The sequence below is a fragment of the Anomaloglossus baeobatrachus genome, chromosome 4 (genome assembly GCF_048569485.1).
Source record: "Anomaloglossus baeobatrachus isolate aAnoBae1 chromosome 4, aAnoBae1.hap1, whole genome shotgun sequence".
Classification (NCBI taxonomy): Eukaryota; Metazoa; Chordata; class Amphibia; order Anura; family Aromobatidae; genus Anomaloglossus; species Anomaloglossus baeobatrachus.
In genome coordinates this window covers 41,662,974-41,680,040 of record NC_134356.1, presented here as the reverse complement: position 1 = coordinate 41,680,040, position 17,067 = coordinate 41,662,974, and the positions used below count along the sequence as shown (strand labels likewise).

The following is a 17,067-nucleotide window of genomic DNA, read 5'->3' as shown; positions in this document are numbered from 1 at the left end:
CCCCGTGGTCCCCACATAGCTTTCTCATGAGCCAGATCAGACACCCCCATACTTTGCACTGACGAGGGGCAAGCACCCCGAAACACCGTGTCTGCAAATTGGGATTCTGATCTGGCTTATATATCCTGAGTCATATTGCAAAGGATTGTCAAAAATCCACTTGTGACTTTTAGGATCGCTACTTCCAATAGGTGGCGCTGTGCTAGAGTTTGTCTCCTTTACTGGAGAGACAATTTGAATATTTCCCAGAGGGGCATTGCAGCTATAAGTCCCCTTACCTGGCAGCCAGACTGGCTTGCAAAGTCTCCTTAAGGAGAATACTGTTCCCCCGTGGAATTTTAGGGGCATTGCAGCTATAAGTCCCCTTACCTGGCAGCCAGACTGGCTTGCAAAGTCTCCTTAAGGAGAATAGTGTTCCCCCGTGGTCCCCACATAGCTTTCTCATGAGCCAGATCAGACACCCCCATACTTTGCACTGACGAGGGGCAAGCACCCCGAAACACCGTGTCTGCAAATTGGGATTCTGATCTGGCTTATATATCCTGAGTCATATTGCAAAGGATTGTCAAAAATCCACTTGTGACTTTTAGGATCGCTACTTCCAATAGGTGGCGCTGTGCTAGAGTTTGTCTCCTTTACTGGAGAGACAATTTGAATATTTCCCAGAGGGGCATTGCAGCTATAAGTCCCCTTACCTGGCAGCCAGACTGGCTTGCAAAGTCTCCTTAAGGAGAATACTGTTCCCCCGTGGAATTTTAGGGGCATTGCAGCTATAAGTCCCCTTACCTGGCAGCCAGACTGGCTTGCAAAGTCTCCTTAAGGAGAATAGTGTTCCCCCGTGGTCCCCACATAGCTTTCTCATGAGCCAGATCAGACACCCCCATACTTTGCACTGACGAGGGGCAAGCACCCCGAAACACCGTGTCTGCAAATTGGGATTCTGATCTGGCTTATATATCCTGAGTCATATTGCAAAGGATTGTCAAAAATCCACTTGTGACTTTTAGGATCGCTACTTCCAATAGGTGGCGCTGTGCTAGAGTTTGTCTCCTTTACTGGAGAGACAATTTGAATATTTCCCAGAGGGGCATTGCAGCTATAAGTCCCCTTACCTGGCAGCCAGACTGGCTTGCAAAGTCTCCTTAAGGAGAATACTGTTCCCCCGTGGAATTTTAGGGGCATTGCAGCTATAAGTCCCCTTACCTGGCAGCCAGACTGGCTTGCAAAGTCTCCTTAAGGAGAATAGTGTTCCCCCGTGGTCCCCACATAGCTTTCTCATGAGCCAGATCAGACACCCCCATACTTTGCACTGACGAGGGGCAAGCACCCCGAAACACCGTGTCTGCAAATTGGGATTCTGATCTGGCTTATATATCCTGAGTCATATTGCAAAGGATTGTCAAAAATCCACTTGTGACTTTTAGGATCGCTACTTCCAATAGGTGGCGCTGTGCTAGAGTTTGTCTCCTTTACTGGAGAGACAATTTGAATATTTCCCAGAGGGGCATTGCAGCTATAAGTCCCCTTACCTGGCAGCCAGACTGGCTTGCAAAGTCTCCTTAAGGAGAATACTGTTCCCCCGTGGAATTTTAGGGGCATTGCAGCTATAAGTCCCCTTACCTGGCAGCCAGACTGGCTTGCAAAGTCTCCTTAAGGAGAATAGTGTTCCCCCGTGGTCCCCACATAGCTTTCTCATGAGCCAGATCAGACACCCCCATACTTTGCACTGACGAGGGGCAAGCACCCCGAAACACCGTGTCTGCAAATTGGGATTCTGATCTGGCTTATATATCCTGAGTCATATTGCAAAGGATTGTCAAAAATCCACTTGTGACTTTTAGGATCGCTACTTCCAATAGGTGGCGCTGTGCTAGAGTTTGTCTCCTTTACTGGAGAGACAATTTGAATATTTCCCAGAGGGGCATTGCAGCTATAAGTCCCCTTACCTGGCAGCCAGACTGGCTTGCAAAGTCTCCTTAAGGAGAATACTGTTCCCCCGTGGAATTTTAGGGGCATTGCAGCTATAAGTCCCCTTACCTGGCAGCCAGACTGGCTTGCAAAGTCTCCTTAAGGAGAATAGTGTTCCCCCGTGGTCCCCACATAGCTTTCTCATGAGCCAGATCAGACACCCCCATACTTTGCACTGACGAGGGGCAAGCACCCCGAAACACCGTGTCTGCAAATTGGGATTCTGATCTGGCTTATATATCCTGAGTCATATTGCAAAGGATTGTCAAAAATCCACTTGTGACTTTTAGGATCGCTACTTCCAATAGGTGGCGCTGTGCTAGAGTTTGTCTCCTTTACTGGAGAGACAATTTGAATATTTCCCAGAGGGGCATTGCAGCTATAAGTCCCCTTACCTGGCAGCCAGACTGGCTTGCAAAGTCTCCTTAAGGAGAATACTGTTCCCCCGTGGAATTTTAGGGGCATTGCAGCTATAAGTCCCCTTACCTGGCAGCCAGACTGGCTTGCAAAGTCTCCTTAAGGAGAATAGTGTTCCCCCGTGGTCCCCACATAGCTTTCTCATGAGCCAGATCAGACACCCCCATACTTTGCACTGACGAGGGGCAAGCACCCCGAAACACCGTGTCTGCAAATTGGGATTCTGATCTGGCTTATATATCCTGAGTCATATTGCAAAGGATTGTCAAAAATCCACTTGTGACTTTTAGGATCGCTACTTCCAATAGGTGGCGCTGTGCTAGAGTTTGTCTCCTTTACTGGAGAGACAATTTGAATATTTCCCAGAGGGGCATTGCAGCTATAAGTCCCCTTACCTGGCAGCCAGACTGGCTTGCAAAGTCTCCTTAAGGAGAATACTGTTCCCCCGTGGAATTTTAGGGGCATTGCAGCTATAAGTCCCCTTACCTGGCAGCCAGACTGGCTTGCAAAGTCTCCTTAAGGAGAATAGTGTTCCCCCGTGGTCCCCACATAGCTTTCTCATGAGCCAGATCAGACACCCCCATACTTTGCACTGACGAGGGGCAAGCACCCCGAAACACCGTGTCTGCAAATTGGGATTCTGATCTGGCTTATATATCCTGAGTCATATTGCAAAGGATTGTCAAAAATCCACTTGTGACTTTTAGGATCGCTACTTCCAATAGGTGGCGCTGTGCTAGAGTTTGTCTCCTTTACTGGAGAGACAATTTGAATATTTCCCAGAGGGGCATTGCAGCTATAAGTCCCCTTACCTGGCAGCCAGACTGGCTTGCAAAGTCTCCTTAAGGAGAATACTGTTCCCCCGTGGAATTTTAGGGGCATTGCAGCTATAAGTCCCCTTACCTGGCAGCCAGACTGGCTTGCAAAGTCTCCTTAAGGAGAATAGTGTTCCCCCGTGGTCCCCACATAGCTTTCTCATGAGCCAGATCAGACACCCCCATACTTTGCACTGACGAGGGGCAAGCACCCCGAAACACCGTGTCTGCAAATTGGGATTCTGATCTGGCTTATATATCCTGAGTCATATTGCAAAGGATTGTCAAAAATCCACTTGTGACTTTTAGGATCGCTACTTCCAATAGGTGGCGCTGTGCTAGAGTTTGTCTCCTTTACTGGAGAGACAATTTGAATATTTCCCAGAGGGGCATTGCAGCTATAAGTCCCCTTACCTGGCAGCCAGACTGGCTTGCAAAGTCTCCTTAAGGAGAATACTGTTCCCCCGTGGAATTTTAGGGGCATTGCAGCTATAAGTCCCCTTACCTGGCAGCCAGACTGGCTTGCAAAGTCTCCTTAAGGAGAATAGTGTTCCCCCGTGGTCCCCACATAGCTTTCTCATGAGCCAGATCAGACACCCCCATACTTTGCACTGACGAGGGGCAAGCACCCCGAAACACCGTGTCTGCAAATTGGGATTCTGATCTGGCTTATATATCCTGAGTCATATTGCAAAGGATTGTCAAAAATCCACTTGTGACTTTTAGGATCGCTACTTCCAATAGGTGGCGCTGTGCTAGAGTTTGTCTCCTTTACTGGAGAGACAATTTGAATATTTCCCAGAGGGGCATTGCAGCTATAAGTCCCCTTACCTGGCAGCCAGACTGGCTTGCAAAGTCTCCTTAAGGAGAATACTGTTCCCCCGTGGAATTTTAGGGGCATTGCAGCTATAAGTCCCCTTACCTGGCAGCCAGACTGGCTTGCAAAGTCTCCTTAAGGAGAATAGTGTTCCCCCGTGGTCCCCACATAGCTTTCTCATGAGCCAGATCAGACACCCCCATACTTTGCACTGACGAGGGGCAAGCACCCCGAAACACCGTGTCTGCAAATTGGGATTCTGATCTGGCTTATATATCCTGAGTCATATTGCAAAGGATTGTCAAAAATCCACTTGTGACTTTTAGGATCGCTACTTCCAATAGGTGGCGCTGTGCTAGAGTTTGTCTCCTTTACTGGAGAGACAATTTGAATATTTCCCAGAGGGGCATTGCAGCTATAAGTCCCCTTACCTGGCAGCCAGACTGGCTTGCAAAGTCTCCTTAAGGAGAATACTGTTCCCCCGTGGAATTTTAGGGGCATTGCAGCTATAAGTCCCCTTACCTGGCAGCCAGACTGGCTTGCAAAGTCTCCTTAAGGAGAATAGTGTTCCCCCGTGGTCCCCACATAGCTTTCTCATGAGCCAGATCAGACACCCCCATACTTTGCACTGACGAGGGGCAAGCACCCCGAAACACCGTGTCTGCAAATTGGGATTCTGATCTGGCTTATATATCCTGAGTCATATTGCAAAGGATTGTCAAAAATCCACTTGTGACTTTTAGGATCGCTACTTCCAATAGGTGGCGCTGTGCTAGAGTTTGTCTCCTTTACTGGAGAGACAATTTGAATATTTCCCAGAGGGGCATTGCAGCTATAAGTCCCCTTACCTGGCAGCCAGACTGGCTTGCAAAGTCTCCTTAAGGAGAATACTGTTCCCCCGTGGAATTTTAGGGGCATTGCAGCTATAAGTCCCCTTACCTGGCAGCCAGACTGGCTTGCAAAGTCTCCTTAAGGAGAATAGTGTTCCCCCGTGGTCCCCACATAGCTTTCTCATGAGCCAGATCAGACACCCCCATACTTTGCACTGACGAGGGGCAAGCACCCCGAAACACCGTGTCTGCAAATTGGGATTCTGATCTGGCTTATATATCCTGAGTCATATTGCAAAGGATTGTCAAAAATCCACTTGTGACTTTTAGGATCGCTACTTCCAATAGGTGGCGCTGTGCTAGAGTTTGTCTCCTTTACTGGAGAGACAATCTGGTATCAATAGGGTTTTATATTAAAAAAGGGGAGTAGAGACCATATGCTTAATGTTAATACTTTGCAGATACTTTACATTTATTGACTATTTAAACAAAGGTGGAACATCACTTTAAAGTTTAGTTCCTGGTTAAAGTCACTTTATGTTTTATAGTCAGGAATGATATTACAAGTAGTTCCTGATATAATACTTTGGTATATTAAGGAGAGATTTTGGTAATAGAGCTTGGCATAGGGAAGTCAATAAGAATACTAAGGATCGATTGGGATCCACTCAAAAATGAATTTGTCATAGATGACATGGTTCCATTATGACCTGAAGCCATGACGCTGGTGTGACCCAACCATAGTAATATAGACTCTGCATACAGTAGAGCTGTCATATCTGCGAACCATGTGTTACTCAGCTAGTTTCGAACCCACAATTTCCTCAAGCAAATGTGAAAAACTACTGCAGAACCACAACAGTCACCGAGGAGAAGGCATTCCTGCGGTGTTCTTATCATCTGTAATGTGGAGATAGATTTTAGGGTTACTTGGGGTTACCTTCCATCTGTTCCTCTGGTTTGTGTTAAAAGCTGTGAAATGTGTCTCTCGGGAATAGGTCTGAACACTATATTCTGGATCTGCCTCTGCTAAATATAAGGAATTAAGATAAATGTCATAAAAACGTCAAGATTTATTTCAAGGGGATTTTCACTAAAGGACATAAGATCTTTGTGCCCTGTACAAACTGAATCGGGGCACAAATTCGAATGAATAGTCAACATTTATTGATAATAACTCTTGCAATATAGTAATGAACATTTTCCCCTAAAATAAAAGTTCCAAAAATGTATAATCCTTAAAGGGGCTGTCCTATCTGGCCAAGCTCCACCTTTTAGGAGCATCTCCTTGTGGTCAACAGATCATTGTAAGGCTTAGCAGCTAAAATCACATCAAGTACCGTTCCTATTCCGGTATCTCTATACTCAAGTGCTCATGAGTATTTCCCTGTGAAATAGAAATCCCTAAAATGAAATGTCCTTAAAGGAGCTGTCCTATTTGGACAAGCTCAACCCTTAAGCATGAGCTCCCGATGATCAACAGATCATTGTAGGGTTCAGCATCTGAAACCACATCAAGTACCGTTCCTGAATCTGGTAGTATATCTTTCCACATTTTCTTTAAAAATGCTCACGTGTATTTCCTCTTGAAATAGAAATCTTAAAAATGAAAAGTCGTCAAAGGGACTGTGCTATCTAGGCAAGCTCCACCATTTTAGGAGGATCTCCTGATGATCAACAGATCATTGTAGGGTTCAGCAGCTGGAACATCAAGTACCGTTTCTGTATCTTCTACTTGATCTTTCAAGTGCTCATGAGTATTTCCCTGTAAAATAAAAATCCCTAAAATGAAAAGTCCTCAAAGGGGAGGTTCTGTCTGGGAAAGCTCTGCGCTAAAGGAGGACCTCTGGATGATCATTAGATCACTGGAGGGTTCAGTAACGTACACCACATTAAGAAGCGTTCCTTTATATCCTACTGTTCCACACACTTTCTTCTCAAGTGCCAATAAGTATTTCCTCCTGAAATAAAAATCCCAAAAAATGAAAAGTCCTTAAAGGGGCTGTCCTATCTGGGAAAGTTCTGCCCTAAAGGAAGACCTCTGGATGTTCATCAGATCACTGTAGGGTTCAGCAACTTAGACCACATCAAGAACCATTCTTTTATAATCTACTGTTCCACACTTTCTTTCCAAGTGCCAATAAGTATTTCCTCTTGAACTAAAAACCCCCAAAATGAAAAGTCCTCAAAGGGCTGTCCTGTCTAGGGAAGCTTCACCGTTTAGTAGGATCTCTTGATGATCAGCAGATCATTGTAGGGTTCAGCAGCTGAAGCCACTTCAAGTACCGTTCCTGTATCTCCTACTGTATCTTTCGTTTCAAGCGCTCATGAGTATTTCTCTTTAAAATAAAAATCCCTAAAATAAAAAGTCCTTAAAGGGGCTGTCCTAACTGGGAAAGCTCTGCCCTAAAAAAGGACCTCTGGATGATCATCAGATCACTGTAGGGTTCAGCTACTTAGATCACATCAAGAACCGTACTGTTCCACACTTTCTTCCCAAGTGCCAATAAGCAATTAAAAATCCCAAAAATGAAAAGTCCTCAAAGAGGCTATCCTGTCTGGGTAACCTCTGCCCTAAAGGAGGACCCCTTGACAATCAACAGATCACTGTAGCTGGAACCACAGCAAGGACCAATCCAGCATATCCTACTTTATCTATCCACATTTTCTTAGCAAGTTCCTGCCACTTCGGTTTGATCAATCGGGGTCACCAGGTAGGAACATTACTCTTCTACGCAATAAATGCTTATGGTCAGAATACACAGGAATAAAATTACCTCAACTTGGGACCTCAATCTATTTAAGGGCCCTGGCCTTACCTGTTCCTCTACCATTAAATAGGATCTGTAATAAGATCAAAAGTGCCCAGTTTCTGCTCTTATTTTATCCCCACTGTCCCCCTGAGTATTATGTTTGTTGTTTTGTATGTCTACCAAACACTTACACCTTTCTATGTGGTGCAAATTTTTATACTCTTTACTCAGGGGCGTGGCTACCAGCAATAATACAGAGGAGCCTAAAGACACGCCCCAGAGGATCCTGTGGGCCATTCCTCCTTAGTAAAGACCTTAAAAAGTAACGCTAAATAAAAAAGACCTATATCTCTGGCAGATTTGAAGGAAAAAAATACTCAGGGGAGAAGCGGAAATAAAATAGGAGTAAATACTGGCTAGTTTTGACTTGGTGACTGGTCTGTGCCTCACATGCACTTGGCCCTCTAATATGAAGTCTATGAGGATTATGGAGCCATTCCAGCCAGTGGCCTACTCAGATATCACAAGGAACACCAGTGCGTATGTGGCCATCTTGGCTAAATAGGAACACCAGTGGGTTTCCAGTCCATTATTTTCCGTGGTTGGGGGTAAGAAGTGCTTATAGTGACCACTGAAGTCATAGAAAATGTCGGACAGGGGGAGACCTGGGCACAGATCATGGGTCATGTAGGCCTCTTAGATTCTCAAAATGTCTCAAGATGGGGGACAGCCCTTAATCACATGCCCAAAGTTTCTTCCCTGTGAGTCCTAAAATTAAAAATGTGATTAATATTTAAAAAAATAATAATATATATATATACAGTATATATATATATATATATATATATATATATATATATATACTGTATATATTATTATTTTTTAAAAATAGTAATCTAAATATGTATATATATATATGTATATATATATATATATATATATATATACTGTATATATATTATTATTTTTTTTTTAATATTAATCACATTTTTAATTTTAGAAGAAACTTTGGGCATATATATATATTATTTTTTTTTTTTTCTACATAAATGTCATGATTCACATTTGTCTTCCCGAATTTCCGATCTCGCTCTTTTTCTCCACTTTTCAATTCCTTTGTTGCTAAATCTCAAGTAACGTGTTTACTTTCTAAATTCTGGGCTGAAAAGACACGGGGCTTTTGTAAAAAAAAAATACAAAGAAAGTCCATTTTGTGCTGTTCGAAGCTCTCCCAACACAGTGATGAACGCTCGGAGACAGTGGTGGTTACCATGGTAACGCAGACCAAGAAATAATCAACAGATGAGGAAAAAAACCCATAAAACTCAACACAAATGTTTTATAAGCTGGAGAAATAACATATAAGCAGAAAACATCCATAGAACGAGCCTCGTGGTCATTTGACATATTATATGTTGTTTTTTTACATTACAATTCCAGGTATTTTCTTTTTTTTCTTTCATACACATCAATCCCATAGGGGGTCGGAATGCCAAAATTACAGTAAGGACTCAACATTTTTTTTTTTGTATTATCGTTGCATAACTTGTCTATTTTTCAATCGACATAGCTGGAAATAAATAGACAAACAATTTTTATTACTATATATATATATATATATATATATATATATATATATATATATATATGTATATATATATTTATATTTATTTTTTAAACATATTTTAGTTCTATTTTGGGGCTTGATTGCTTTATTGTCTGATTGGTATAATAATTGGTGTACTTCACTGTATTATACCTGTCAGTGAAAAATAGAACTTAAGAGTTCTAACCGCTTAGAAGCAGTGGTTACTGTTGACTGTGGCATCTAAGGGGTTATATGTCAAATCCTGACCTTTGCAGCGCGGTTTCAGGTGTATGTTGCTGTTGATGATGCAGGGGCAGTTTCTTTGTCATCTCAATGCCATAAATGTAGGGTGCCTATGTCATGCTGGGGTGAGGAAATGTCCGGCATGCGGTGCAACACACAAGGGGAGAACCAGAGAAGATAGAGAGAGGTCCCCACCTGTGACTGATCCCTTAAGTCCCTACCATCCCTTGATGGGTCCTTCCCCCGTACGCCATCACAAGCCTAGGCCCTCACTGACCCTGAAATTCAGGGTCAGTGAGACACTAGTCCCACTACTACAATAGAACAACACAAGAAAAATAAGATAAATGGGGTGGGGAAAAACACAACAAATAACATGCCTAGGTTTTTTCAGCTGAAGCCTTCACAGCTGCAACTGAAACAACACCTCAGCTACTCCAGAGACAGGTTCCTTCAAAGTGGTCAATATAGAGATTCTATCACCGGCATGGAGTGAAGTCAGGAGTGGGTAAATATAGCATAAGGGTATAATGACAAGATGCCGCAGCTGTGATTAAGGCTAAGAGTAATCACAGCTAGAAAGGAAAGAGTCCTTAAACCTTTCAGCATCAAATGAAAGTAAATCCACTCCAACACAAGCTGTAGCCTGCGGATGCAACACACTCTTGACAGTGTAGTTGCGTAGTATTCAGTCCCAGCCACCATAATTGCAATCACTGTCCATATGGGCGGCACGGTGGCTTAGTGGTTAGCACTGCAGTCTTGCAGCGCTGGGGTCCTGGGTTCATATCCCACCAAGGACACCATCTGCAAGGAGTTTGTATGATCTCCCCGTGTTTGCGTGGGTTTCCTCCGGGCACTCCGGTTTCCTCCCACACTCCAAAGACATACAGATAGGGACTCTAGATTGTGAGCCCCAATGGGGACAGTGTTGCAAATGTATGTAAAGCGCTGTGGAATTAATAGCGCTATATAAATGAATAAAATTATTATTATTATTATATGCACTATTAGGGCAAGTTCATGACAAAAAGGGTGACGCTGTTTTGAACTCCCCCGCTATAAATTAGAGCCTCTCCATAAAAAGGGCTGGTATATACACAAGCCAGACATACTGTACTACGCGTTTGTCTTATCATCCCTTTAACAAATTATATTTTTATAGTACCTGGTGTAAATAGAGGGGAAAAATAAATGACACTAAATGAACAATCTAATATGTATATTATGCTGATTAATTTATATTCCTGCATGTCAAAGCTCTTTTTCTCTAATTTCATTAACTATATATTTTTGGCTGCCTACTGCCACCACTAGAGGGAGCTATCTGTACAGCTCAATGGGAAATGTATGCATCTGTATGTGGTGAACTCCCCCTAGTGGTGGCAACAGGTAGTCATTATGAGTCACAGTGTTACAGCAAGCATGGAAATCAATAGCTCTTGCAGACACCATTGAAATTAATGCCTTTTATTACTGATATTGCAATATTAAGTGCTGTACTGTCATTTTTCATGATTCCACCATAGATTCTGTCTACATGTCTCAGCATATACATTTTCTTTTTACCAGGTGACCTAGTGTCTCGGGCGATGCATCACCTCCAGCCACTGAATATAAAGCAGCATGGTAATGGCACCCCCATGCACAACAAGCAAGGACCACTGTATTGGGAGCCAGAAGCCCTGTATACTCTATGCTACTTCATGCACTGCCCCCAGATGGAGTGGGAGAACCCCAATGTGGAGCCCTCTAAAGTGACGCTACAGACAGAAAGGTAAGGCTTTGTAACAATTATCTGGTTATTATAGAAGTTCTACTGGGCAGAATTATATGGGGAGTGTATGGTATTTTTTTGGCACTGTATGGCGCTATTATTTCAACACTATTATTTATAAAGTAAAAAAATGGGTTTCGAAATGGGGTATTTCACCTGGGATATTTACCCCATCAATACCAAGACAGATATATTCTATGCAGAGGTGGCAGCACAGGCACACTTGCATGTGAATTTTAAAAAAATCCCAAAATAACACTTTAAATATGCCCTGTCACCAGGTCAAAAATGTAAAGTTTTTGCAACCATGAGTATGTAGCTATTTAAGTTTTGTTAATCCGCCATATGGTTCCAGAGATATGGGCATTTTTATTTAGTGCTTATTTTTATATTCTTTAGCAAGGGGGCGTGGCTCACAAGGTAATAGTGCAGACATTCCACAAGACACGCCCACATAGAATCCTGTTAGCCACGCCCCCTGGGCAAAGACAATACAAATTAGGACTAAATGAAAAGGCCCATATCTTTGGAACTGTATGGCAGATTTAGGAAAAAAACAAAACGGAATACTAATGGGAGCAATGAACTAAAATGAGAGCAAAAAACTTTAAGAATCTAAAAGGCAAGTAGACTGACATTAGGAATGTAGTGATACATCCCCAGCAACCGGACACAAGATGATGCCTATTGAAATCTGTCATACTGCAGGATCTAGCACATATCCAGCTGTTTCTTATCTGCTTTATTCCAAAACATCTTTTAAAACTTCTGTAATCTAATAATGGGTTTCCAAGACTTGTTTCCCCTTACCATAGTGTTATTCTGTCATAAATCACCAAAACAGCTGTCTGTCACCCAAATACCCGGCCAGCAAGAATCTGAAATTCACTCAGATGTTGGAATTGGAGATAAATTCTGAATAATCTATCTATCTATCTATCTATCTATCTATCTATCTATCGATCCCTCTATCTATCTATCTATCTCTCTATCTATCTATCTATCTATCTATCTATCTATCTATCTATCTATCTATCCCTCTATCTATCTATCCCTCTATCTATCTATCCCTCTATCTATCTATCTATCTATCTATCCCTCTATCTATCTATCTATCTATCTATGTATCCCTCTATCTATCTATCTATCTATCTATCTATCTATCTATCGATCCCTCTATCTATCTATCTATCTATCTATCTATCCCTCTATCTATCTATCCCTCTATCTATCTATCTATCTATCCCTCTATCTATCTATCTATCTATCTATCCCTCTATCTATCTATCCCTCTATCTATCTATCTATCGATCCCTCTATCTATCTATCTATCTATCTATCGATCCCTCTATCTATCTATCTATCTATCTATCTATCCCTCTATCTATCTCTCTATCTATCTATCTATCCCTCTATCTATCTATCTATCTCTCTATCTCTCTATCCCTCTATCTATCTATCTATCCCTCTATCTATCTATCTATCCCTCTATCTATCTATCTATCTATTTATCTCTCCTTCTATCTATCTATCTATCTATCCCTCTATCTATCTATCCCTCTATCTATCTATCTATCGATCCCTCTATCTATCTATCTATCTATCTATCTATCGATCCCTCTATCTATCTATCTATCTATCCCTCTATCTATCTCTCTATCTATCTATCTATCCCTCTATCTATCTATCTATCTATCTCTCTATCTCTCTATCCCTCTATCTATCTATCTATCTATCCCTCTATCTATCTATCTATCCCTCTATCTATCTATCTATCTATTTATCTCTCCTTCTATCTATCTATCTATCTATCTATCCCTCTATCTATCCCTCTATCTATCTATCTATCTATCCCTCTATCTATTTATCTATCTATCTATCCTCCATCTATCTATCTATCTATCCCTCTATCTATCTATCTATCCCTCTATCTATCTATCTATCTATCTATTTATCTCTCCTTCTATCTATCTATCTATCTATCTATCCCTCTATCTATCTATCTATCCATCTATCCGTGTTCTCACAACTTAAATTTAAGCCGACCTGATAGTCAGCCGATCTTCACTTGTATATGGGCCATAATCTTCCCTGCAGTAGCCACTAAAAGGGAAACGTGGTATTACATGGTGCCATTCTTTACAGTTAGAGCAGTGTCTGTGAGACAGGAGAGTCACTGTGTGTGTGAGGCAGGAGAGTCACTGTGTGTGTGAGGCAGGAGAGTCACTGAGCCTGTGAGGCAGGAGAGTCACTGTCTGTGAGGCAGGAGAGTCACTGAGCCTGTGAGGCAGGAGAGTCACTGTATCTGTGAGGCAGGAGAGTCACTGAGCCTGTGAGGCAGGAGAGTCACTGTATCTGTGAGGCAGGAGAGTCACTGAGCCTGTGAGGCAGGAGAGTCACTGTGCCTGTGAGGCAGGAGAGTCACTGTGTCTGTGAGCTAGGAGAGTCACTGTGTCTGGGAGGCAGGAGAGTCACTGTGCCTGTAAGGCAGGAGAGTCACTGTGCCTGTGAGGCAGGAGAGTCACTGTGCCTGTGAGGCAGGAGAGTCACTGTGTCTGTGAGGCAGGAGAGTCACTGTGTCTGTGAGCTAGGAGAGTCACTGTGTCTGGGAGGCAGGAGAGTCACTGTGCCTGTGAGGCAGGAGAGTCACTGTGCCTGTGAGGCAGGAGAGTCACTGTGTCTGTGAGGCAGGAGAGTCACTGTGCCTGTGAGGCAGGAGAGTCACTGTGCCTGTGAGGCAGGAGAGTCACTGTGCCTGTGAGGCAGGAGAGTCACTGTGTCTGTGAGGCAGGAGAGTCTCTGTATAAGTTAGGCAGGAGAGTCACTGTATATGTTAGGCAGGAGAGTCTCTGTATATGTTAGGCAGGAGAGTCTCTGTATAAGTTAGGCAGGAGAGTCACTGTATATGTTAGGCAGGAGAGTCTCTGTATATGTTAGGCAGGAGAGTCACTGTATATGTTTGGCAGGAGAGTCACTGTATATGTTAGGCAGGAGAGTCTCTGTATATGTTAGGCAGGAGAGTCACTGTGTTTGTGAGGCAGAAGAGTCACTGTATATGTTAGGCAGGAGAGTCTCTGTATATGTTAGGCAGGAGAGTCACTGTATATGTTAGGCAGGAGAGTCTCTGTATATGTTAGGCAGGAGAGTCTCTGTATATGTTAGGCAGGAGAGTCACTGTATATGTTAGGCAGGAGAGTCACTGTATATGTTAGGCAGGAGAGTCACTGTATATGTTAGGCAGGAGAGTCACTGTATATGTTAGGCAGGAGAGTCTCTGTATATGTTAGGCAGGAGAGTCTCTGTATATGTTAGGCAGGAGAGTCTCTGTATATGTTAGGCAGGAGAGTCACTGTATATGTTAGGCAGGAGAGTCACTGTATATGTTAGGCAGGAGAGTCACTGTATATGTTAGGCAGGAGAGTCACTGTATATGTTAGGCAGGAGAGTCTCTGTATATGTTAGGCAGGAGAGTCTCTGTATATGTTAGGCAGGAGAGTCTCTGTATATGTTAGGCAGGAGAGTCACTGTATATGTTAGGCAGGAGAGTCTCTGTATATGTTAGGCAGGAGAGTCTCTGTATATGTTAGGCAGGAGAGTCTCTGTATATGTTAGGCAGGAGAGTCACTGTATATGTTAGGCAGGAGAGTCACTGTATATGTTAGGCAGGAGAGTCTCTGTATATGTTAGGCAGGAGAGTCACTGTATATGTTAGGCAGGAGAGTCACTGTATATGTTAGGCAGGAGAGTCTCTGTATATGTTAGGCAGGAGAGTCTCTGTATATGTTAGGCAGGAGAGTCTCTGTATATGTTAGGCAGGAGAGTCACTGTATATGTTAGGCAGGAGAGTCTCTGTATATGTTAGGCAGGAGAGTCACTGTATATGTTAGGCAGGAGAGTCACTGTATATGTTAGGCAGGAGAGTCTCTGTATATGTTAGGCAGGAGAGTCTATGTATATGTTAGGCAGGAGAGTCACTGTATATGTTAGGCAGGAGAGTCACTGTATATGTTAGGCAGGAGAGTCTCTGTATATGTTAGGCAGGAGAGTCTCTGTATATGTTAGGCAGGAGAGTCTCTGTATATGTTAGGCAGGAGAGTCACTGTATATGTTAGGCAGGAGAGTCTCTGTATATGTTAGGCAGGAGAGTCTCTGTATATGTTAGGCAGGAGAGTCACTGTATATGTTTGGCAGGAGTATTAGAATATTTTCGATTCACGATAAATTGTTTACTGCTGATCAAATTTTAATTTAACCTCATAACGACGGCCGTACGACTTAAAGCGGCGGCAAAACAGGGTACTTATTCTGTTCCGCCGCTTTAAAGCGGCGGCCCGAAAAAACCCTGTAGCGCCCCCCAGCGACCGAAAATCTCGGGGGTTTCAGCTACCGGGGGTAGCTGAGACCCCCCAGATTATGAATCGGGGTGTTTTTTCTGGACCCCGTTAATGCGATCGCCGGTATACACCGTATACCGGCGACAACATTAAAAAAAAATAAATGGCCGGTAAAATTGATTTATTTCTCATCTGACGTGATCAAACATGTCAGATGAGAAATAAATATGAGCCCTTAGTGCCCCCAAAGCCCCCGGTACCGGAGAGTCCCCCCACCACCCCTACCCCCCCTCCGGAAAATCCAAGATGGCGCCGACACGCGCTGAAAACTCCCGCCGCCGCCGGCTCTGCATTCATTTCCCTCCGATCTGAAATGATCAAACATTTCAGATCGGAGGGAAATGTCCTCCCCCTGACCCCTCCTCCGGTACACCGGAGATCTCTGGTCCCCGGAGCCCCCTCCCGTTCTCCAGAGCCGCCTCCCCCTCCCCCCTCCGCCCTCCGGAGCGTGGAAGATGGCGGCCGCATTCATCCTGCTCTTTCTGCCGCATGTGACACGTCACATGCGGCAGAAAGTTGTCCCCAGGTCCCGCCGTCACCCCCCGTCACCCCCCCAGCCCCCGGTTTTACGTTACCTGGCTGCTGGTGCTCCGGCCCCGCGATCACGCCGCCTCCTTCTTGAAAGCTGGCGGCGCATGCGCAGACAGCGGCTGTCAGCTGGATCCCTGCAAGCAGGGACGCTGACGTCGCTACTGCACAGGCTGCTCCACTGTGGACCGGGGGAGGGTGAGTGCGGTAATCTGCAGCCACACTCCTCACATGGAGAGACTGCTGTTCTAGAAAATGGGGGGACGTTCTGTGAGCGTGCCCCTCATATTCTAGAATGAGGTTACTGCAGGTCACTCTGCCCTAGGTTGGACCGGGGCAGTGTGAGTGCAGTATTCTCAGATTACTGCACCCACACTGCTCATGGAGAGCTTGCTCTTCCAGAAAATGGGGGATACGTTCCCTGAACGTGCCCCCCATATTCTAGAAGATCCAGAGTCGGCGTGGGACCTCCAAAATGGATTACAGCGACCGAAATTTATTTATTTTCAATAAATTGGTAAAAGAGGAATGTTTCGGGGAGTTTTTTTTTTCAAATAAATTTTTTTTTTGTCTTTATTTTTTTCTATTACTTGACTGGGTTAGTAATGTCGGGTATCTGTTCAGATGCCGTGACATCACTAACCCCAGGGCTTGATGCCAGGTGACATTACAGCTGGTATCAACCCCATATATTACCCCTTCTGCCACCGCACCAGGGCGCGGGATGAGCTGGAGCGAAGCGCCAGGATTGGCGCATCTAATGGATGCGCCACTTCTGGGGCGGCTGCGGCCTGCTATTTTTAGGCTGGGAAGAGTCCAATAACCATGGCTCTTCCCACCCTGAGAATACCAGACCCCAGCTGTCCGCTTCACCTTGGCTGGTGATCTAATTTGGGGGGGACCCCACGTTTTTTTTTTTTTTTTTTTAAAAACCGCC

At 43.9% G+C, this 17,067-nt stretch overlaps 1 protein-coding gene across 3 annotated transcripts in view; it reads left to right on the top strand.

Annotated features, from left to right (window-relative positions):
- ABTB3 (ankyrin repeat and BTB domain containing 3) overlaps nucleotides 1-17,067 on the top strand; it is a 290,533-nt gene that overhangs the window by 194,305 nt on the left and 79,161 nt on the right. For all 3 annotated transcript variants that reach the window (XR_012752998.1, XM_075344271.1, XM_075344270.1), the window contains one exon: nucleotides 11,004-11,208. Coding sequence is in view for 2 of the 3 variants with exons in the window: in XM_075344271.1 (XP_075200386.1) it covers nucleotides 11,004-11,208 (205 nt within the window). In the remaining variant the exon portion in view is untranslated. The remainder of the gene's footprint in view (nucleotides 1-11,003; nucleotides 11,209-17,067) is intronic.